Here is a 24,031-nt window from a genome sequence, read left to right as displayed (position 1 = left end):
ACTCCGGGTGTGGAGCACAGGAGAGAAGAGCTCGGGCTGGCCTGTCTTGTGCCTGATTTTTTACTGTCTCATGTGTATGTGTGCATGTGCACACTTGGTCCTCAACGTGACGTCAGGACTCTTCTGCCCCACCTTGTGTGCTGACGCTGGGTCACTCAGCTGAACCCGACCTCTGGCTAGGGCTGGCCTACTTAGCCAGCTTCCTGTCTCTGCCTTACCAGGCTGACATCACAGGAAGCCACCAGACATTGACAGAGGTTCTAGGGACCCAAACTTTGGTCCTCACACATGGCAGTCACTTTAAGCACTGAGACAAAATCTCCTTGGTCTCTGAAGTAATTTTTTTTCCAGGAAAAATTGCCATTTTGATTTAAACTTATTAAATCCTGGATTTACCTGGATTTTTCCTCTAATAGTACAGGGAACACTTTGCCAGCATGCCCCCCGCCCCCAGGCTGGGCTGTGAGGTTTTGTGACTCTTATGTTTTTCTCTTCCAGCAAGCTAGTACCTTAGCAGATTTGGACAGTGGGAACATGGAAAAAACCATCCAAGATGAGAACATTACCCTGTATGTGTGGGCAAACCTCAAAAAGAATCCAAGGTACCTCCCTCACAGGCCCTGTGCCTAGTACAGACACGCTGAAGTGAATGTCCTGTCTTTGCCTGCTGGTCACATGAGTGGTGCATGTATTCACATGAAAAAAAAAAAAAATGTGAATAAAAATAAAGAAAACCTTAAAAAAAAGTTAGGAGACCTCTCCCCACCTCACCCTGCCAAAGCAGGCCTTGAACTGGTGACCCTCTGCTCAGCTCCCACAGCTGCCAGGGCCACAGGTGTGTGTCCTCAGGCCTGGCTCTGGCCTTCATTCGTAATATTTCATAAAAGGAGGGAACGAGACATTTTCCAAGTTATATTTTCTACACAATGCTGTAGTTTCTCTTGACTTGAAGAGAATGTGTCCGTTTTCTTGTTGTCGAGAAAACAGAACTGTGAAGGAAACCCATCCGCAGAAGAGAGGCAGCTGGCAGCCCGGATGATAGCAAAGGACAGCGGGCACTGAGAGGGGTCTGGAGTGGGCTGCAGGCACTGAGGGGGGTCTGGAGTGGGGTGCAGGCACTGAGGGGGTCTGGAGTGGGGTGCAGGCACTGAGGGGGGTCTGGAGTGGGGTGCAGGCACTGAGGGGGGTCTGGAGTGGGGTGCAGGCACTGAGGGGGTCTGGAGAGTCCCCAGGGATAAGCCAGTACTTTCGGCAGCGCAGGCCATGGCATCCTTTCACATACAAAGGGTCATGTGGATCCTCTTAGATCATGTGGGGAGCCTCTTCCTGCTGCTCCTCAGCAGGAGGACCACAACTCATGCTGAGACCCCTGGTAAAGCGAGAAAAGCAGGGCTGGGCAGAGCACTGAGAGGCTCCTTGGGAGAGACAGAAGTGTGGGCCTGGGATCCCAAAGAAACCCCGGGTCCTGGTGCTGCAGGTAAAGTGAGCATGTGCAGGACACACAGACACTGCTTGGGAGCAGTGTGAGATCCGGCCATCTCTGGCTCATCCTCATAATTCCCACCAATTGATTACTGCCAGGTACCGAAGTGTGAAATTCGCAGACACAGAAATCGGATTTGAAATCCCAAGGATATTGGCTACAAGTGACATCGCCATCCGGCTCCTACACACACGCTATGATCACGTCACCCCCTTGTACACCACTGACCTCCCTGAGGAAAAAGAACCCACCCCTGTCGTGTCAGAGCATTTCAAAACAGCGGAGAGTACAGAAAGGGACAACAACACTGAGGAAAAGGTCTCTGTTGAAGAGAAAGCTGCCAGCCAGGATGACCAGGCCGAGTCTAGACAGCAAGGAGAGCTCAGCATAGTCCGAGAGGAGATCAAGTTTGAGGTTCCGGGAGACATTGACATAAAAAGGGTAAGATGCACTGTCTGTCTGTCTGTCTGTCTGTGGCAGCATCTCCTACGACATTCCAGCCTAGTAGCCCACGCTGGCCTCACACTTACAGCAGCCTTCCAGGCACCACCTCTCAAGGGCGGGGGTTGCAGGCACGAGCCACTCAACTCTATTCTAAAGAGTGTATCTATTTATTGCTCTGCAGCAGATGTTAGCAGGTCCCTCGAGTTATTTTCAAGATTTTGTTCTAAACAAATAGAAGCTATCTAGGAGCCCCAGTCTTGCCCTGACCCTGCTTTCCAGTGTCTCCCTCCCCTCTCTGTTCACAGTCAATTCTTGTGGGAGCCATGGCTTCAGCCTCTGGGTTGTGCATTCCTGTGGTCCGGTGGCTGCTATGAGGCCTTGAGGCTGGGGTGTGGGGCGATTGCTGCTCAGGCCCCACCTCCAAGGCAGCGTGCCCTTCAATAGACACTTGCAGCAAATGCTTGTGCAAACTGGTGGGGTTCCACTTTTTTCCCTAGCATTGTCTTTCTAAAACTTGTTTTTGAAACATGGTCTCACTATGTATCTCTAGCTGGCTTGGAACTGGCTCTGTAGACCAGGCTAGCCTCTAACTCACAGACATCTGCCTTCCAAGTGCTGTAATTAAAGGTGTGCACCACTAGGCACAGATAAGTGCTTATCTAACCCTGTCTTTAGGAGATAAGGTAGACAGGGGTACATCAGGACATCCAAAATCTACCTCTGCCCAGGTACCTGTGCACACTGTTAAAACAACCGTGTCCTGTCTGCGGTGACAACTGTGTCCTGTCTGCAGTTGCCTTCTGTTCATTTTCTGACTCTCAGATTTTCATGGCACATCTTATGTCCATGAGCAGCTTTGGACTTTCACAGTTGTTTTTCAGCTTGAACCCACTTTTGTTGCCATAGCCCACTAGAATTTTAGAGGACCCTAAACCCTCTGCGTGAGCACATAAAAGAAGAATATTGATTTTTATCGGTTTGTTTTCTTTAAGTATGGAAAGACTTAAGGAATAGACTGTGTGTGAATTTGAAATAAAAATGTAAATCAAGCCCTGAATGGCTCAGTGGACAAAGGTGCCTGCAGGCCTGAGTTCATCCCCAGGGCATTCATGGTGGAAGGGGAGCCCTGACCCCTGACTCCTGACCCCTGACCTCCATAGTGTGCACAGGCACAAACACATTCCATACCATCCATAAACAAATAAATGTATTTTTTTAATGGAATCACTTGATATTCTAAGAACATGTTGGAAAATCCTGTTTGAAATACAAAAGTTGTATAAAAAAAACCCTGAAGAATCTAGAAGTCTAAAGCAACAGAGAAAAAAGTTGTGATGTGACCCCTCAGTACAGATAACTGCGTCGTATGGGATTGTAACAGGAGAGTTAAAAGGCCTGCAGAGCAGAGAACTGGAAAACGGGAGGGCTGCTGCAGAGCAAAAAATGGCTGATTATTTTTCTTCTTTAAAAATCTGCCAGTTGGAGACAGAGGCAGGCGGATCATTGTGAATTCAAGGCCAACCTGGTTTACATAGAGACTCTGTCTAAAAAACAAGCATTATTTTCAAGAAATAAGATTCTTTTGTTCAGTTTCATTTAAGTTCTGGGAGTGGTAACTTTCCCAGAGATGGGCACTTCTGGTCGCTTTTCTTCCTAGGGAAAGTAAAGATTGGATCCTGTTGCCCCTGAAGGTCAGGCGTGACCACTGGATTTCCTTTAACACTGAGACAGGAAGCAGAGTGTGTGTGTGTGTGTGTGTGTGTGTGTGTGTGTGTGTGTGTGTGTGTGTGTACATGGGACATTGTCCCTGAACCCACATCATTTCAATGTAAGTTAAAATGTAAAATAAGTTAAAAAGAAATGAGGCTAACTTTCAGCATGGTTAGAGTTCCAGTCTGGAAGTCATAAAAATAACGAGCAAGAGAAAGGCCATTATGAGACTGACAAGAGACCCTGTTAGACTCAGAGGAAGCCCAACTGAGAGTCAGAGTCCAGAGTCAATGCAAAAGCAAAGCAATTTTATTGAGCCAATGCGCCGGGGTCCACCAAGCTCAGAAGAATTGGGGGACCCTGCCCTGCAAAAGCTGAGAGTTTAAATCCCCTCTACAGAAGCAGAACTCAGCAACAGCAGTTAGTTATTAACTGCTGGGCTAACAAAGGTGACCTTTTGGGGGTTGAGGGCAGTTGACTCTGGCAGATGTGTGAGGTAAGATATGAGTGTGGCCTTTTCTCAGGGGCCTGTAAATTCTGATCAGGGTGAGGTAAAGGCAGTAAATCCCGAGGGGTGAGTTGGAGGGCTCTTGCTCGGCTAACAATGCTAACTTGTTCTGTGTGCTCCCCCTGTCAGCTTGTGATGCTAATGTTAAGGTGGCCGAGCTCAGGCCACCTGGAATCTTACACTATCTCAGGCTAACGGATTCCAGGTGGGGTGGGGTAGGGACTGTGGGCTGTAGTAGTGGACATTTTTACCTTGACCTATTTGGCTACTTTCAGCAGCAAGCATATAAGTAACATGGCTGAGTTATAGCTAACTTGGGTTCTTCAACTCCAGAAGGTTCCTGCCAGTCAGAGTGTTAGGTAATCCTCCTCTCTGCATCCAGGGCTGGATCTCAGCTGACTTTTGATGACTCTACCAGTATCTTATGTAAAAATTACAGTAACTTAAAAGCTGCAAAACAGTAATTAGGAACTATGTCATTTGAACCACGGTTTGAATTTGCAAAACTAGTGTTCTGTCTTGTATATATGGTTTGGTTGAGGTGGCCTCATGGTCAGATTTGTCATTCTGATAATTTAGGAAAAAGTTTTTATAAAGAAATTTGCTTTTAGTTTTGGTTGTGTGTGTACATTTGGGTTTGTGCACATGAATGCAGTGCCAGGGGAGGCCAGAGGAGGGCATAAAAGCCCCTGGAGCTGAAGTTGCCAGTGACTTTGAGTGGCTTCACTCAGGTTCTGGGAAACAACTCGGGTCCTCTGGAGGGACAGTGGGTGCTGTTCCCTGCTTGGAGCCAGCCCCAGGGTGATTTTATAACGACTTCAGTTGTGAGTTCATAACCACACCTACAGGACCTGTGTGTGCTAGGCTCTCCTGTTTCAGCAGAGGTTTGATTTACTCTCTGAACTTGGGAGGCCCACGGGGGAGGCCACGGAGAAGGTGGCTCGGCCTGCCTGCTTTGTGTTAGAGCCGTGTCTGTGACAGCAGAAGCGTGGAGATGGCAAATGGTGCCCTGCAGATCACCACGTCAGTAGTCAGAGCCCGAGGCCGACGGTGGCAAGAGCATGGGAGGAAGGAACTTCACACTGCAATGGGTACTGTCTTGTCACTGTGACAGGACAGACCCTGTCCACATAACATTAGGCACGGGTGCTGACATACCTACAGCCCTACAGCACGTGACATGGTGAGGAGGAACTGTGCAGGGTGCCCACAGGGGCGGTGCCCAGGCAGGATGGGGTCAGAGCCTTTGATTGGTGGGGTCTTGCTCCCCAGCTGCATCCAGGGTCCCAGGGAAGGGGGCCAGGCTTCTGCTGATGGCTCTGCTGAGGCTCCTCACCCTCCTCACCCTCCTCACCCTCCTCACCCTCCTCACCTGCACCTTCACACTCCTCCTTTCCTCCCTCCTAGACATTTGTATAGCCTTCTGCTCCCTCACTGTGAATCTAAGAACTGTGAACAGTGACCACAACACAGCCTGGATGTTACTGTCTTAAAATGTCTTCTATCAGACACCTTAGTTCAGTACTTTTGGATCCAGCGTCATTCAGATTTTTAGGAGATGGGCAGAGTGAAGCCAGACCCTCTGCCCGCATGCAGCATAACTGCCTTCTAGCCCTCCCAGGATTCCTCCGCCTCTGAAGCCTCAGGCTGCACCCTGTCTACTGTTCTCACAGTACTCTGGTCTTCCAAACATCCACCACAGGGGTCCACTGAGCTCTGCTTACAGATTTGTAGGGCTTCTGTGGCCTAGGGCTCCAGGCTGTCCTATACCCTGCCAGATAAGTTCCCAAGCTGTGAGCACAAGGCCAAGTTCCTCACAGCCTTAGCACCGCTCCTTGGCACTGTATTTTCTGTGGTGCATTTTTCATTGCTGTGATAAAACACCAGACAGAAGAAACTTAAGAAGGTAGGATTTGCTTTGGCTCATAGTAAGACTAGATACAGTGCATCATGGGAATGTGCGGTGGGTGCAGTGCATCATGGGAGGGCGTGGCAGCAGGCAGCAGGGAGATCTATGTTAGGGCTCAGCTCTCTTTTTCTTTTTCTTTTCAATTAGGTTGAGACTCCAACTGACAGAATTTCAATTCTTTGTTCCAGGGGGGATCTTGACAAGTTGACACTGAAGATTAATGTAAACTTAAAATTAATTCTCTTACATTAAATGATAATGCAGGTTTATTTTTCTTTTGGGGAGTTTGTTTTTTTTAATATATTTAATATCTACTTAGAAAAGTCAATATGTCAGTGACCATCTTAGGCTCAATTAAATTCAGTCCCAATTAAGGGCAATAATAACATAAATCCAGTTCTCATTAAAAAACAACACAAACAAAATTTGAAATGCATGATAATATGAATTTTCCAAGGTTTACTCTGAAGTAATGGGTATTTAGGATTTCCCCAAATATCCACAGGCATTATCACTATTATCACTATATATGTACACAAAAGGCTTTCGCCTGAAGTCACCTTTGGCAACTTCAATATATAACTTCCTCAGTGAAATTTTAGGCTTAAAAGTTGTTGCTTCAAAGTACTAAAAAAGGATGAAGGAAACTATTATTTCTCATTTATATCAGCTTACTTAAAGACCAAATAACCACCACCTTCCTCGGGCCCCTCCCCCAAACTGGAGAGAAGAGGCCTTTAGAGGTAGCAGGGTGGACAAGGGACCTCGGAGTGTACACAGACCGGATTTGCCAGTGGTCGTCCTAGAACTGCTGCGTCCTAACGCTAACAGAGCAGGCAAACAAAGAGGGGGAGGAGAAGTGGGAGGAGGCTTGCTCCACCTTCAGTGTCCCAACCCAGACCAGAGTGGGGCCCGGCTGAACAGGTCGGACACGGACTCCCCATTGTGGGCTCTTCCAGTGGCCTCAGCCAGGATCACTGAAAGGTCAGTCACCTGAAGCTTGGAGCAGAGTTTCATTTTGTCTCTCGTGGTATTGTGTTGGTGACAACAGCTCCAAAGGCAGCATTATTTATTCTGGAAATAGCTGGTCCAGAGAAGAGTCCATGGGTAAGAATAGCACAGGCTTTGGTGGTACCGCAGCATGGCAGATGGTACCACACATGTCAGCCATGTCATCCACCAGGATGGCCACACGGTCCTGCACATCACACAGCAAAGGGTCCGGTCCAGTTCATTTGCTTTCTTTCTCTCCTTGTGAATCAAAGCAAACTCCACATTCAGCCTGTCTGCAACCGACTGACCCTTTTAGCTCCTCCAGCGTCCAGGGAAACAATGATAGAGTTTTTCCATTCGGTGATGTTCTCACAATCCACTGAAGAACTGCGTGGAAGTGATCCACAGGAATATCAAAGTATCCGTGGGTCTGAGAGGCATGCAGGTCCACAGTGATGATGCGATCAGCCCCAGCGACCGACAGCATGTTGGCCACCAACCAATTTAGCAGAAATTGGAGCACGACTCTTGTTCTTTTTATCTTGCTGGGTGTATGAAGGGGAAGCTGGGTATCACGGCAGTCACCCAGATGAGGATGCAGGCTTGCAGGGGTTGATCATAATGAGTAGCTCCATCAGCCTGTCATTAATCTCCTTGCAGCCACAGTCTTCCTCTCTCACACTTTGGCCAATCTCAATGCTGGTCTCCTGGTTGCCTAACTTCTTGGTGACCACCTTGCCCAGCTCCAGGCCCAGGCGATCGGCCATGCACTGGGAAAGGTCCTGGTGAGAACTCCCGCTGAGGAGCACAATGTTGGGCGTGGTGACAAGTGGGAACTGAGAGCCGCGCTGGAAAGGGGAAAGCTACCTTGAGGGAGATGGCTGCCAATGCTGCTGTGGCAGGGAAATCTAGGGGAGGGGCTAGGGTTGTTTTTCATGTGCTTATTAAGAAGTCGGCCACTAGAGGGCTCTTAGTACCATCCCTTAATTGACTTAAATGACTTTCAGAAATATTGTAGGTGTAGTCTAAATTGTTCATAGCACAAAATATTTAGAAAGGCCTAATTTTGGTATGGCATAATTATGACAAATAAATCAAAGTATTACATTCAAAATAGTAATTAGTTTCAGAAGTATTTTATTACTCTGAGGACTTGGGTCTTTGAGTTGAAAATTCAAGCTACAAAGTATCTCTTCAAGGACTCTGAACTGGCTGGAAATAGAGCTCAGTGGAAAGACGTTTGACTGGCATGTGTGAGGCCCTGGCTTAAAACGCCTAGTTCTTCAAAAAGAAAAACTGAACAAGCATGTATGAAAGTTAAAGTAAATTGTGCATGAACACTTCTGTGCATGTACACACAATGCACATGCACACCCACACACATGTGCACACACGCTGTCTAACTCTCAGGAAGTACCTGCTATAAGGAACTCAGCCCGAGCTTGTTTTTCTTTGGTTGTGTGTGTGTCTGGGACTAGAGAGTGAACCTAAGATTCCATTTATGTGACCTCCTTGCTCTTCCGTGTGTGTGTGTGTGTGTGTGTGTGTGTGTGTGTGTGTGTGTGAGAGAGAGAGAGAGAGAGAGAGAGAGAGAAAGAGAGAGAGAGAGAGAGAGAGAGAGAGAGAGAGAGAGAGAGAGACCGAGAGACCTCAGTGCTCTTCCATGGAATGATCTTGGGGTTTTTGTTTGTTTGCTCGTTTGTTTGTCAGAGTCAATGTTTTTGGGACAGGGTGTCTTGTAGCCCAGGCTAGCCTCGAATGGCTGTGTAGCTGAGGATGACCTTGAACTTCTCATCCTCCTCCCTTCACCAATCAGCGCTGGGATCACAGACATGAACCAACACCCTATCTAGTGCAGTGCTGGGGATCGAACCCCCATCCTGCATGCTAGGCAAGCACTTTTCCAACTGGGCCACCTCCCCAGTCCACTGTCTTGTCTCTAATGAGCTGTTTTATGGCAGGTGACAGGAGGGGTGACAGCCAACTGTATTCAGGATCTGTGCTGACATGTCTACTGACGTGACTGCATATGAGGCTGAGGGGCAAAGTACATCACGTCAGACCAACCAATGACAGTATTTAGGCTAAGTGCTAGAAAATGCTGATGGTGAATGGTTTTGCTCTTTTGGTTTGGTTTTTGAGAAAAGGCCTCACTCTGGTCTAGCCTTGCTGGCCTGGACCTCAAAGAGATCCACCTGCCTCTGCCTCTGCCTTCCTAGTGCTGGGATTAAAGGCGTGCGCCACCACACTCAACTTTGATGTTAGATTTTTAATGGGTTAACTTCATGGATTTCAAGTTTATCGATACAGTGCCAAAACATGTCCACATTTCCAGGCTCTTTTACAAACCGACATCCTCCTTTTCCAAATAGAGAGTAGTTTCCGAGGATGGTGATGCTCACGGCTGCCTGTTCTTCTGTGACAGATTTCCTATCGTGAAGAGGAAGATGTCGAAACCACCAAATATAAGCTGGAGATGAAGTTGCTAAGTGAGGCTGTCTCAGCAGGTACCCTGACCACATCCTCAGTGTGGGATGGAGGCGTTCGTCATGCAAGAGCCAGGCAAGAGCCAGGCAGAGGTGGTAGCGCACACCTTTGATCCCAGCACTTGGGGTTAAAGAGGCAGGTGGAGCTCTGTAAATTGGAGGCCAGCCTGGGCTACAGAGCAAGTTCCAGGAAAGCCAGACTACACAGAGAAACCCTGCCTTTGGGGTATGGGGGAAGGAAGGAAGGAAGGAAGGGAGGGAGGGAGGGAGGGAGGGAGGGAGGGAGGGAGGGAGGGCACGGCCATTGTAGAAAGAAATGTGCTCAAAGTAAGAATTCTTCACAGTCCCTCTCCCAAGATAAGTGATGGTAACAGTCTTTTGTTTGTTGTCTCTCACTATGCACTTTTTTGGTGTTAATAAAACTATGGAGGCATATCAGATAAAATACTTCTATTAACAGTCAGCGCTGATCCCAGAAACATTGGTAACCTGCCTCATTAATTAAAGTGGCTGCATAACTCAACTCAAAGGGAAACATTGTTTAAGTCCCTGTTGCTGCTGAAATTAGCTCTGATTTCTTCTCTAGTCACTGTGAGCACAGGGCTGCACCCTTCAGTCTGCACAGGCAGGTGGCGCTGCACACAGCGAGGTGAAGGTGATCACATGGCTGGCTCTGTCTGATGGAGTCTGTCCTCTGACCTTTCACTGCTCTTGTTTCTCGGTGTCGTCAAAGGATCCTGTCCTGCATACTCCAGGCTTACCTACCATAGCGCTTACATCTTTGTATTCTTTTATTCAATTATCTATATATTCTGAGGCAGTGTCTCATGTAGCCCAGGCTGGTCTCAAACTCTATGTAGCTGGAAATGACCTTGAACTTCTAGTCACCTGGCCTCCCCTCCCAAGTGCGGGGATCACAAGCATGCCCCTGGCTCTGTGTGGAGATCGAACTTAAGGCCCTGTGTATGCTAGGCAAGCACACTACCTGTCCTATAGCCCAGCCCAGGTGAGGTTCCCCACCTAGACTTATGACACTGGAGTAGGCTGAGCAACCTCTGTGTTGCGCATCGCAGTCCCCTGCATGGTGACCCCACAGAGATTTCATCCCATCTAAACTTTGGCAGAATACTATTTCTGGCTTGCTTTTAGGCCAATAAACTATAAATTAAATACATTTTAAAATTAAAGAGTGCATTTATTAAACATGCACAAAAGAGAGACCGCACTTGATTTAATTCAGGACCCTGCTGTGCCCTCTTCATGGGAGCATACTGAGAGTAAACATCACCACCCATCCACGTGTCTAACTGCCTGCCCACGGCTCCGTCCACATTTTCCCTTACACCCCCGCCAAACTCTGTGGCGCAGTATGAACACTGTGCGGATCGTATGGTGGCAGAAACCTGGGCAAGACATGTTAGTCAGCTTGTGTGGGGAGGAGCAGGGGCACATTACCTAGCCCAGGCTAGCCTAGCGCTTACCATATGGACCAAGCCTGTCTCATGCTTGTAATGACCCTCCCGCCCACACCCCTGAGAGCTGGGACTAAAGGTGTGGAACACTGCTAACCTGGCTGCGTATCTCGGATAAAGTCTGACCCCACCCAGGTTCGTGTTTGTAAGTGGCCGACTTTGTCTTGGTGGTGGAAGTGAGAATGGCCCTGCCATGGTGGCTGCAGGTGTCACTCCTGACTGTGTACTCAGATCGCTAGATCATAGAATCCCACAGAAGTCTCACTTTGTCACTCCCTTGGGTTTTCTCTGAGCTGGCCCTATTTTTGTTGAAATAACCATTTTTCATTTGATGCATGGGCCAAAATCGACTTTTCTACAATGAACTTCCCACCCACCTTTTGCAGGGATTTTTTTTTTTTAAGTCTGATAATGTCCAGTTTTAAGTACTTAGTTTGGTAATTATATGTAATGATAATTTATATTTGGGGGCTTTTCTATTTACCCATTCTAGCTCCCAAATAAATGAGACAGAGACTCATAAGACTTATTGATAAGCTTTAGGCTGAATAACTGGGCAAATGTGCTTTATACTGACCCTCTCAGCTGGTCTGGCTACTGCCAGGCACACGCCCCGAGTTACTCACCTATTTCCTATCTGGGCTGTTTGTTTCACGAGGCCACATACTTTCTCTACCTCTTCTTCCTGGTTCTGTCTCCTCCTTCCTCTCGCTTCCTCTCCTCATGGTTCTTACCTGGGCCTTGGAGACCAGCATCACAAGTTCCGTCCTCATCTCTTCCACCCAACATAGGCTGTCAAGCTTATTTATTAACCAGAGATAACTGGGGAGCAAAGTTTACACAACACTGATCAGTGTGCGTGATGATGCTCTTGTGCAGACTGCAACCAGATTTCGGGGCCCAGAATTCAGCACAGAGCACCAGCCCAATCCCCCAAATTATCAGAATTGTATCAAGCTGTTCGTCTTTTATGAAATGTAGTTTTACCAGTAAGACAGGCTTATTATGTGTAGCCATGTTAGCATGTGTTGCAAACAGGGCCCTTTCTACCCCATCACACACACACACACACACACACACATGTGCACGCGCATTCCCACTTCAGCAGTGGCCAGTGAGCACTTGGAGAACTTTGCACAGAGTTTAGTAGCTAAAGACAAACTCCTTCAGTACTAGTGGGATTTTGTTGTTCTGTCCTGACACGCACACGCTGCGCTCCGTTCTGAACGGCACTAACTGTGGTTCCTTTTAGCGCAGCTGCACCTGGTGGAGAATGTTTCGGAAATGCCAGAAGTGACAGACGACTACGAGGCCGACTTGTGCCACTTCTCTACCCTGGGTGGAGTGTACCACCTGGACATCCTGGAGCTGCCCCCGCAGTGCAAACAAGTGAAGGGCTGGGTGTTGGTGGAGGTAGGGAGACTCTGCGGCGTAAATTACAGCTGAAGGGTTTCGCTTTTATTTCCTTTCTCATGGTCTCCGCATCTGATGCATGCTAATCTTATATTCTGAGAAAGCCTCGCCTATTAACTTTATTGTGACTCTACAGTACCAATGCCCCAGTGTCTTTTGGTCCTTAAACTGCTGGTCTAACCAGAGCTTGGCAGTTCTTTCCTCTTGAATGGCCAGGTGGTAGCCATTTTCACGTCAGTGGGCCACCCAGACAGCACTCCACGGCCCCTTCTCATCTCTGCTGCCTCTAAAGAAACACAAGTGGGCGTGCCTGTGTTCTAGCTCAGATGTGCTTCTCAGAGCAGCAGTGAGGGCAATCCCCCTGCCTCAGGCTCCGGAGTGCTGAGACTATAAGCAGGCACCGCTCTACCTCATTTGAGTTTTAGTAGCTGAACCATCCACGGGCGGCCCCTGCAGCACATGCTCTTCTAAGCTCCGAATGAAGAATAACCTGCAAGTCTGTGGTGCAGATGCTTTCTTCTGATCACTCAGTGAGATTTCAAGAGCACAGGCGTGCTGCGCCTTCTTGTGTGCGGTGTGGATTCCTTTGCGCTCACCCAGCTGATCTTGATCTGGCCTTCCCGTTTCCTTTCTCCCCGTGAAATAAGGACAAGCACTTAATGGATCCAGACCAGAGCATAACACAAGGCAGGGGTGGGGGTGGAGGTGGGGTAGGGTGGGGTGGGGGTGGAGGTGGGGTAGGGTGGGGTGGGGGTGGAGGTGGGGTGGGGGCTGGGGGTGGGGCACACTCAGACACCATCCCTTTGGAGCTGGTGGTGTAGCTCAGTGGTAGAGTGCTTGCCTAGAAAGAGATGCCCCTCAGTGAGGGCCAGCCTTCAAAACTATCACATGAAGGCTCAGCAGAGCTGGGTTTTTAAAGAATTCATCCAAAAATATGTTCTTGAGTGTTGTCAGTGTCCTGTGATAGCTCTGGTTCCTTAACAATCATACTTTATTATGAACTTATTAAACGAACGCACCTCCCTTACAACCCAACTACCCTAAACAGGAGGGAAAAGAGATTAAGGAAAACAAGTGTGAAACCTTTTGGGTATCAGTTCCTGGGAACGATTTCCCTGGCATAGTCAGCAGGATTTCAGCAGACCAGCAATTCCACCAAAGTTGCTGCAGGAACCTAGAACAACCAGAACCCGGAGCACCGCCAGAGCCCAAAGCCTTGAAGCCTTCCCTGGAGCGGTTCCCTCTAGGAGTGTCTCAAAGTGGAACCATGAACAGCCAAACAATCCAAGACCCAAAAAAGCCCAGCCTCCTGTTTTGAGCATCTGTGTGTGTGTGTGTGTGTGTGTGTGTGTGTGTGTGTGTGTGTGTGTGCTGTCTCTCTCTCTCTGTGTGTGTGTGTGTGTGTGTGTGTGTGTGTGTGTGTGTGTGGTGGTGTGTACATATATCTCCTTTCAGAGTCTGTACTAAGGTATTTTTCAGCTGGCAAAAACCAAGCCCCCCTACGAAATGGTTCGACTTCTAAGTAGATAAACATCACTTGCTCTCTCACAAGTCTGTTCCCCATCCCACACTTGGGATCAAAACAAAACATGTTTATATCCACTACAGTCCTGCTTTGCCTCTGCCTGTCCAGCACCTGAGTGCCCAGAGCTCTCCTGCAACCTGCTGTGGCTCCTGAGGAGCCGTGTGCTCACATGACTGCTGGGCTCTTTCTAACTTACTGCATGAGAGCACTCTTCTGGATTCCTAAGCTGCTCTTCTTGCTCTCCTAGCTTCCCTGTGCTGATTCAAGTGTCCGTAGCCTTAGGACTCTGCTGTCAGCTTCAGACCTTCACCTACTCCTTCCTGTGCTGCTCCAGGACACAGCACGCTTCTCTTCTAGGGACTGTGGGTCCATGGGAGGCACTTGGGTGTCAGTGTGGGTGGGAGGCCGTCTTGGCGTCTTCTAATTTCTCTTGCACCTTGGTTGTTGGCCCTGCTCAATACTGGCTTGTCAGTGGGAGTGGTGGCTCACACCTTTAATCCCAGCTCTCAGGAGGCAGAGGCAGGGGGATCACTGTGAGTTCGAGGCCAGCCTGGTCTACAAAGTGAGTCCAGGACAGCCAAGGCTACCCAGAGAAACCCTGTCTCACAAAAAACCCAACAAATCAATCCTGGCTCGTTGTGGGGCTTGAGATGTAGGTGAGAAAGGCAGCTTTTCAGAGCTTGGCCACGGGAAGCTCTGTGTTACAGTTAGCTGTGTCGTCGCGTCCCTCTCAGTTGTCCATCTTGAGTTTTGTTCTGGTGGCGCCTGTGACGGCGAGCAGAGCCGGCTAGGAGTCTGGCGTCTGGCATGGCCGCGCTCTGTGACAGCGAGCAGAGCCGGCTAGGAGTCCGGTGTCTGGCATGGCCGCTCTCTGTAATGGCGAGCAGAGCTGGTTAGGAGTCCTGCGTCTGGCATGGCCACGCTCTGTGATGGCGAGCAGAGCTGGCTAGGAGTCCGGCGTCTGGCATGGCTGCGCTCTCTAACTCTCATTGTTCTGATCACTTTTAAAAGATACTCCAAGAAGGATTACAGAGGTTCGTGTACCCTCCAGAAACCGCAGAGGAACCCGACCCAGAAAACGCCTTTCCGCCCATAGAGGTCACGCTGGAGGTCCACGAGAAGGTCGTCTTCTTTGAGGATCCGAAGGTCATAAGGTGGGATGCTGAAGGTACAGCCATGCCAGCTCTTACTACCGTGCAGCAGGGAGGGTGACACACATGACTGCAGCAGGCCGTCCTCCTGTCATAAAGCCTAGACTGGCCTCAAACTCAGGGCGTAGTCAAGGGTGGCCCCAAACTTCTATTCTTCCTGTTTCCACCTCTCCAAGGCTGGGGTAGGGCCCAGAGTGCTGGGAAGGTGCCCCACCCACGGGCACTCCGCCCCGAACGCCCATAGCTCACGTTTGTCACTGTTTTCCTTTGGTGGAGGGGGATGCGTGTACCACAGCACTCATGGAGGTGAGCTCACAATTAATGGGCCAGTTATCTGTGTCCCCAACCTCCCATGGGTTCCAGTGATCCAAAGTCACATCTTCAGGCTTCTTAGTGAGCGCTCCTACTGCCGAACTCCATCACGTCTGCCCAGAAGAGTCTCTTTAAGAGCGAGACTCACTATCTTAACTGAGATGATCCACACTAGCTAAAGAGGGGGGCTTAGTGGGTGCAGCACTGGCTACTCTGGTGCGAGGACCAGAGATTGAGTCTCCAGAGCTTATGGAGAAGCCAGGCACTGCAGCATGCAGCCGTGCCCCCTACAGTAAGGTGGGAGATGCAGGCCCTATGTAGAAGCCAGGCACTGCAACTATGTCCCCTACAGTGAGGTGGGAGATGCAGAGCAACCATGCATCTCTCAGCCTGGCCGGCACAGCTGAGAGTGAGGGAGTCTGCCTCAGGTGAGGTGGCCCCTGAGGACCAACACCTAAAGTTGCCCTCTGGTCTCTACTTGTATCCAAGTAGCAAGTGAATATTCCTTGAGAGACTACTAATCTGTTTCTCAACATGGCTGTACCATCTTACAAGTTCTGTTCATGTCACACCCTCGATGGTGCTCATCATCATCTGTCTAGTGTGCCATAGAATACTTTATGTTCCGTTTATTAGTGACCAGTGCTGGTCATCAGCATAGGTATTAGACTCGCATCTACGCAGCCTGCTGAAATGTTTGTTTGAATCACCTTTTCATGTTTTGGTTTGTTGGGTCCCAGACTGACCTTGAGCTAAGTGCACAGCTTAAGTACACAGTACCCACCACCTCTGCCTCCCAGGGCTGGGGTTACAGGCACAAGCTGCCATGCCTGGTGCTTTTCCCCTCCTCTGTATCTTCATTATTGGCCTGAAAGAGACAAAGTACGTTGCCCACTGCGTGAGAGTGCTTCTCTGCGAAGTTTAGACAGGCAGACCCAGAGGTGCACCTGGAAATGAACATTAAAGGGGGTACACATGAGATGTCTTGGGAGGGATTCTTAAAAATCTCACTGGATCAAGGCCATGGCTGCACAGCTGCATCCATTTCCTGAAACTAAGATTGTATGCTTGATAACAGGACAGTTTTACAACTGTGTTCAAACAGTAGAGAAAGGGTCAGAGAGATGGCCCAGTCTTGCTGCTCTTGCAGAGGACCTGGACACTTACCACTCACAGCCATCTGTAACTCCAGTTCCATGGGAGCTGGTGCCCTCTGCTGGCCTCTGTGAGCATTGCATGCAGTTGGTGCATGTACATCCAAGCAGGCAAAATGCATAAAAGTCAGTAACAAACGTAGAAATGATCCCTCAAAGTATAACCTTAAACAAAAAGTAAACCTTTAGCCTGTCAGTGGTGGCACATGTCTTTAATCCCAGCACTCAGGAGGCAGAGGCAGGCTGAATTTTGTGAGTTTGAGGTGAGCCTTATCTACAAAACGACTCAGGACAGCCAAGTCTACACACAGAAACACTGTCTTGAAAAACCAAAAAATAAACAAACAAACCTTTAAAAAATAAAACAGGTATAGAGCTCTATCTAGGGCTAGGGAAGAATTACCTAGAATGAATGGCAACGTGCTCACAGGCACACGTGAGTGAGTGCGCACAGGCACACGTGAGTGAGTACGCACAGGCACACGTGAGTGAGTACGCACAGGCACACATGGGGAAGATCTCAGGAAGGCAGGAGAGAGGGGCTGAAAACAGGTGGGAGAAATGGCAATGGACAGAGACAGTGCAGAATGTGCTGGAGTTTGGACTGGACCCTGGAGACAGGGATCTCCTAGCAGGGAACGGGAGTGATGGTGGTAGTGTGGGTGGTGGTGGTGGTGGTGGTGGTGGTGGTGGTGGTGGTGTGGGCAGTTGTTTTTGGTGGTGGTTATGGTGGTAGTGTGTGGGGGAGTGAGGGGTGTTTCCTTGAGAAGGAAGCCATTTTTGCACACACTATGTGTACTTCAACGTTCTTACTCATGACTGATGTCACCTGCTGTCGTGAAGGTAAACTCTGGAGAACAGATGGCATCAGCAATATTGTTTACAACCGAGAAACCAGGCTCATCACCTTCAGTTTGGATACTGTGGGCCCTGTGGCCTTGATTCAGGATGCCCACATAAATATGCCGTACCAATCCTGGGAGCTGAGACCCCTCGATGCAAACAAAGTCCTCATGACTGTGACTACGCTTTTCCTCGAACTCCAGATACACATCAAGGTGAGTGGCCTCCCAGCGGCCTGCGGCCTGGGTAGTGCACCAGCCAGCGTGCGTATACTGTCCCTGGAGCTATGACTTCTAAATGAAATTCAAATAAATAAGTAAGAGTGAGGAACCCCGGGGTTCCTAGGGATGGGTCAGTCATCCCAGCAGGACAGCCAGGTGTGAAGCTCTGAATGTTTGAGCCACCGGATCCGGCGTCCTCAATCTAGCTTCTGAGCTTGTCTTGCTGAGGGAGACCAGTGCCTGTTAGAAGCACACAGCCTTGGAAACCCCAGAGAAGTGATTTGCGGTCCAGGGCTGACGGCAGGGACACACGAATCACTGTGCATCGGCCTAAGGGGCTTTCATAGGCACCGTGTTTTAAAGCTGATCTGTAGGGAACATGTACTTAGAATCACTGTCAGATTTTCTGATATGCAAATTTTAGTTGTTTTAGAAAGAGCTGGAGCTCTGTCTGAAAGACTAGCAGGCTTCCAATCCTCAGGACAGGTTTAGTGTCAGATACCTTTAATCCCAGCACTCAGGGCAGAAGCAGCCAGAGCCACACTGTGAGACTCTGTCTCCAACCAACCAACCAGCAAACAAAATAAGTATATGAAGCCTCTGTGGGGTTGTTGGATGGCATCTCAGGACTATCACTGTTACAAAGGCCCCTAAGACATTGTCAACTGTCCCTCAGTTTGTTAGGAGGTCACTGGCTTTCCTGAGTGTGCACAGGGTATTTATTGCCTGGCAGGCTTCCATGTCGGCCTCCCCACCACCCCATCACAGAGGCAGAAGACACTGCATGGCTCTGGTCTAAGGGGCAGGGCTGACACCTGCAGAGTGCGGGTCTGTGAGCCCGCAGGTCCTTCTGTGTCTTCAGGTCTGGCGTCACAGGTTGCCTCATGGCGATTAAGCCTTAAGTAAGATGCAGCTGGGCTAAAATGATGGAACACATGTTGGAGTTAGAGCATTTGGTATGAAAGAAAAAAACTGACTCCATTTTTGCACTGACTAGCTACTGCGATCTCTTAGCTGTAATAGGTTAAGTGGCCATTGCTATTAACATGCCAATACAGAAGCATAATCTCCATATCCCTTCAAAACTGGGTAGTTACAGAACGTACCAGAATAATCCCTGAAAGTACAATCAGGAGTTTTTAATGGATATTTTAATTCAGATGAACACAGACTGCTCACATTTTAAAAAATAGGCCCAGGACATCATTTCTAGTCTCTCAGACACCCAGAGGGAGCCCAGGACGTTAGCTGCTAAGGCAATGAGGCCCGAGACCTGCCAGATGCAGTATTTAGTGCAGTGGCCGTGAGGAGCTGGACCCGCATGGTGATGACCCCTTTCTCTTCCCATCTGGTCACTTAGGAAAACCTCTGCATGTTGGCTTCAATCAAACTGGAGGACCAAGATCGCTTGTCCCACTTGGAAGGGAAATGGATGACGCCCGCACCCTTCATTCTGGCCTTGAAGGAAGCTGGGCTGAATATCTTCCCTACAGTGTACTCCCACTTTTATGTCGTCATCAACAATAAGGCAAGACTAGCTCTCTAAATGTCATGTAGTAGGAGCCTAGAATGCTGCTGTGACTAAACTTTATCAGGGAAAAGGTCAGAACACCAGGGTCCCTCCAGCTTAATTTTCTCAAGAGCTATGGCGTAGTAAGTAGACCTGCCGTCTGCACTGTCACTTTAGCAAAGCAGCCCAGCCACTGCTCACTTTGTTTTCTTCCTCTCCCCAGTGAGGGGTCCTCTCAGTAGTAGTTACATATAGACACAGCCTGCAGAACCCTCCTGGGTTCTTAGCACAGTCCCCGTGTCTGTGTGCTGTTCATGAGATCCCCCATGTGAGTCTGGGGCTCCCCAAGATAAGGACTGGCAGCCATCCCGGCCCAGAGTGCAGGTGCTTGGTAAACCATGGTGATAAAATCACAGGCGCTCACAGAAGGCGTGTTTATAGGCAGAAGAGTTCTATCTGGAAGAATACATCTGCCACTTTCTGGTGTCTTTCCACCTGTCAGTGACCATGTAACATCCGCCAGTCATGTCCCTAAGGGTATGGACACTAATGCATAGGTAGAAGGGGTCAGTTTTAGTGACTTGGTGACATAGTTAACTATGCTCACTGCCCTGCTCCTGTCCCTGCCCTGGGAGGGACATTCTAGCAGAGAGAGAAGCATAAATGGTCCCGCACATCACAAAGGTAAAAATACACTAGAATAGAAAAACAAGAGACCAAGGAGCCTGGAGCTGGTAGGACTAGGAAGGATCCAGGGCCGGGCCGGGGGTGGGGGTGGGTGCAGCGTCTGCTCATAAGGGTTAGCTTACAGGGGTCCACTCACAAGAGTCCACTCACAACAGCTTTTGTGTGTGCTGTTCAACTTAGGGAATGTACAGAAAGGGACACCATTACCTAATTTTGAGCATAGAGTCACAGAATCTGACTTAAATTTTGAAATGAGCCCTCCTACCTACGTGAGGGTCTGACCGAGAGGACGCTTGTGGGAACCCTGTAAGACTGACTGTTATCCTCCCACGGACAGATGCCCCTGGTGGAGATGAAGGCCTATCGGCAAATGGCCCTGCTGAGCGCTGCCTTCTCATTTCGCTGGAGCAAGTGGAACATGGTCTGCAATTCCACAAGAGTTGTGTTCTGGGTAAAGTATGCAAAACCCGTTAAACTGCCTTGTCTTCCATAAAGAAAGCGCTCACGACATGCGCTAGCTTAGCAGACCTTCACCACCCACTGCTGTGTGTGTGTGTGTGTGTGTGTGTGTCTGCGGTTCATGGTCCTCTGCAGAGGTCAGGCCTTCGGCATAACTTCTAACACGTTAGAAAAGACACCATTTTCAAACTCAAGGTTGACTGGATTTTTCTGAGCTGTGGGAACCCAAAGCCTGGTACATAGCCTGCAAGTGCTCCTCCACTGAGCTCCACCTGCAAGGCTCAGCTCTTTATGCTGAAGTAAAGTGGCCACCGTGTTTCTTCTTGTTGTGCCCCACTTGAGCACATCCCCCTCAGTAGCTGGGTGCGTGTCTGGGTGGGGTGCCAGCTGTTCCCTCAGCTCCCAGAGCCAGCACTTGGGTCAGCTTCACAGTCTAAAGCAGGTCAGCTGCGTGTGGTGGCGCACAACCTTACTCCCGGCACCAGGAGGCTGCTGTGCCAGCCGCTGTCTTTAAGCTGGGCGACTTGGGTGCCCAGCGTGTTTAGACACTCTCAGAACTCAGACTCTTTCTAGGTGAAGGAAGACCTGGCGGCGGCAGCGAAGGACCATCTCCTCATGTTCAGTGGTGAGAGAGCACAGGTGCTCAAGATGAGGGAAGACAGTGACGTGTTCTCCGAGACCCTCGAAGAGGAGACAGAGTTTCACTCCACCTTGTACCACATGGTGAAGGACTTCGCCTCTCCAGAGGCGATGACGAAGGTCAGGCATTCCAACTGCCAGTTCATTGACTCGGTGTGCCACATGCTGCTCTCCGTGCGAGTCCTCAGCTACTCCTAGTCCTCACGCCCGCCTGTGCGAGGGATGGGGAGGAGCAAGCAGGAACTTCTCCCAGGGGCTGGCTGGCGAGGTGACCTAAGAGCACTCTGAATTCAAGCTTCACTGCATAAAAGATTTGAATGGACTTTATTTGATATATTTCAATAAAGGGGTCTGTCTCTCTCTGACCACTCACTAAAATGCCCCCGTAAAACACCCCTGGTGGGGGCCGCTCCCTCCCTGCGCTTCAGTTGGGGATTAAACTGTCCCAGCTGTTCTGAGTCCCCTAGTCTTGCACTAAAACACGAGAAAGTCACAAATCTCAGAGGGAAATGCTAAAGTCAAGCAGGACCATCACAGTGGCGGGGGCCCATTGTGCCTGAGTCCAGTAAGCGGCCATAAGACCTGTTCTAGAGACATCCAGGTGTCCCCTTCCTGTGCGGGCGCAGCCTCCACAGCTGTCTGGAAGAGCTGGCTTGTGAGGAAGCTCACCAGTGCTGCACACAGTACAGTGAAGACCACAGAGAGCCATAGCACTCTGTTGAACCTTGGGAAGGACGCCTGCAGGCGAGCGACCCAGGAAGCCACGGAGCCGCAGCTGTGGGGAGAGAGAGCACAGGTGGCACTGGTTACTGAGCATCCAACAGCACCCACTGCCTTAGCTGCATGTTAGGGGGAGGCCTTTTGGTTTGGGGTACAGCCCGCTCCCCACCATTTATAACTATGAAAATGAAGGAAATAGCCCTGCTGCAATGCTGAGGATATGATGGAGGCACTAACTCCCAACACCCAGTTATCTCGTCCTTTCAGTCACACAAAGCAGTGTGGATGCATTTCCCACCGAACTCCGCACTCATCTGCGCTAACGTTCAAACTAAAAAACCCCAAGATTTACATCTGCCTCACCAACATCTGCACTAGTCCCAAGCGGGGGCTCTCACTGTCTCCTTCAAGCAGCCACCGACGCCAGAGCCTGGGAGGGCCTGGGTCTGAGCCGAGGCTGTCTGGCTCCAGAGTCCAGTTCCTGCTGTGTAAAGCGGTGAGGAGTAGTGGACCGTACCCATGTTGTTCATCTTAGACCTAACAGCCCCAGCAGTAAGACCAGCCCTGGGCCCGCCACTTACACTGTGCTGATGTCCCAAGTTGCCAGGCTGCTTCTCCTATCAGAAAGGCTGGGCTTCCTGGCCCTCTCCACAGCCTCTTCTCCTGCTTGTTCTGGGGTGTCCCTGGTTCTGCAAACAAGTTTTGACAGGAATGACAACATGCTACCTTCGCCAGACACCACAGAGGTTCATTTACAACTCAAAGTGCCCAGAAACACCACATGCCAAGTGTTGGATCACAAGCCTGCTGGAGTATCAAGTAACCTCTCTGTAGCATCTTAGTAACACGCACAGGGCCAATTCACAGAGAGTGGAAAAGGCCGGCTTAGCCAGTTCTAACCAATACACGTATACATCTTCAGCATACATTAAAAGGTGTGTAGATAACACAGTTCTTGAAATGCTGAATACTTAAACTTATTACCATACTTTAATATCTTCCAAAGCACTTGATTGCATTGGTTTTCAGTAGAGACTTTGTTTTGAGTCAGGGTCTCACGGTTAGCCCCTGGCTGGCTTCAGACTTGGCGTGGTCCTCCTGTCTCTGTCCCCTGCTCTCCCATGTCTGGATTCTTTCTGTTACTATGTCCAGATCAGTGTGAACTTGGAATGCAGTCTAAGTGTCATTACTCTAAATATCTTACTGTTGAAAGCATATGAAAATATTCAGCATGCTAAGCTAGTTGGCGCAAACTAATATGGCGGGGCCCTGGGAAGTGCCTAAACTGAGTGCTTTAAGCCACAGTCCGAAGAGGACTTCCTGCACCTAAGTGAGCTTCCTCTAACCGATGCCCATGGCTGCCAAAGAGGACAGTATCTGAGGAGGAGTGAGCGAGAGGTTTCTGTGTGTTTCTTAATCTCAGTCTCTGTTTACAAAGACTCCGTGGAAGCCACGAGCAATGGTCTTTGAAGGAAGCACTTGGCATTTCCCCACGTAGCTCACAGCAGACCTATCACCATAACTAGATGCTACCGGATGTGAAGATGCCTCTGCTGTCTCTTCCTGGTACTTAGGGATGAGAAAGTATGCTGCAGGCGCTCACTGAGTGTGCAAATCACCTTAACTGAAGGATCTGAGGGAGGTGACTTAACAGGTGACAAAATGGATCAAGTAAGGTGGAGCTAGGGGAGGCAGCACTACGTCAACGCCTCATCTTTTGCACCCCACCTTTCATTACAGAAGCATACCGTGTATTTTAACTTACTAGACTTACATAAGGTAGATAAAGTGGTGACACCTGTAACCCCAACATTCAGGAGGCTGAGACAGGAGGATTGCTGTTAGTTTGAGGCCAGCCAGGGATATATACCAGCCCCTGTTTATCAAAACGATAAATGTTGCTGATCAGAAGCTGAAATGGCTACCTTTTACATAAGACAGGTAAAGATGCGCGTCACTCATATGCACCACCATTTATACAGTGGGTCACAGTCTGCGTCTTTGCCAGTGAGTGCTCTCCTCCCCTCTGAGCTGAAGTGGCCACCACTCCAGGAGCCTCAGCTCCCACCACGAGTCACCTACTTGTCACGCTTCTCATCCTCAGCGTCTGCCCAGGCATAGGTGCTAATGAACCGGTGTAGCGAGGGCCGGTGCTCACTCTGCTCTGTCCCCAAAATTCTCCTGCACAGAGATAGGATCCATGAGTCAAGCAGAGCTGTGCCTCCCAGCAGAGTGCTCCCACACTGCTTAGGCCAGTGCAGACACTAAACTGCCTTTTGGCTTTTTCCTTCGCACATCCAGGTAACTCTTATTCCCTGATACAACTGCCATGCCCGAGGCCAGTTTTCCTGTGTTGCTCCTCACACCCTCAACAAATCAAAGGTTATTATAC

At 49.5% G+C, this 24,031-nt stretch overlaps 2 protein-coding genes across 4 annotated transcripts in view; one reads left to right on the top strand and one right to left on the bottom strand.

Annotated features, from left to right (window-relative positions):
* The window catches only part of Dnai7 (dynein axonemal intermediate chain 7), a 34,377-nt gene extending 13,229 nt beyond the window's left edge, over nt 1–21,148 (top strand). Inside the window, exons 4-12 of one of the 3 annotated variants that reach the window (XM_051155586.1) lie at nt 499–602; nt 1,582–1,924; nt 9,473–9,554; nt 12,258–12,418; nt 14,955–15,111; nt 17,404–17,618; nt 18,985–19,152; nt 20,159–20,272; nt 20,854–21,148. In XM_051155586.1, coding sequence (XP_051011543.1) covers nt 499–602; nt 1,582–1,924; nt 9,473–9,554; nt 12,258–12,418; nt 14,955–15,111; nt 17,404–17,618; nt 18,985–19,152; nt 20,159–20,272; nt 20,854–21,117 — 1,608 coding nt within the window. In that variant the 3' untranslated portion in view covers nt 21,118–21,148. Of the gene's footprint in view, nt 1–498; nt 603–1,581; nt 1,937–9,472; nt 9,555–12,257; nt 12,419–14,954; nt 15,112–17,403; nt 17,619–18,984; nt 19,153–20,158; nt 20,273–20,853 lie in introns of all 3 variants that reach the window. The other 2 variants (XM_051155587.1, XM_051155588.1) reach the window with 2 other exon arrangements.
* A 203-nt stretch (nt 21,149–21,351) lies between these two features.
* Nucleotides 21,352–24,031, bottom strand: part of Irag2 (inositol 1,4,5-triphosphate receptor associated 2) — a 34,601-nt gene continuing 31,921 nt past the window's right edge. Inside the window, exons 15-17 of the mRNA XM_051155690.1 lie at nt 23,722–23,820; nt 22,221–22,328; nt 21,352–21,694 (exon numbers count right to left, since the gene is read on the bottom strand). Of these exons, the coding sequence (XP_051011647.1) occupies nt 21,451–21,694; nt 22,221–22,328; nt 23,722–23,820 (451 nt within the window). The 3' untranslated portion in view covers nt 21,352–21,450. The remainder of the gene's footprint in view (nt 21,695–22,220; nt 22,329–23,721; nt 23,821–24,031) is intronic.

This window comes from Acomys russatus, chromosome 13 (assembly GCF_903995435.1).
Source record: "Acomys russatus chromosome 13, mAcoRus1.1, whole genome shotgun sequence".
NCBI lineage: Eukaryota > Metazoa > Chordata > Mammalia > Rodentia > Muridae > Acomys > Acomys russatus.
The sequence above is the reverse complement of the archived record's forward strand: the minus strand, read 5'-3'. Positions and strand labels throughout refer to the sequence as shown.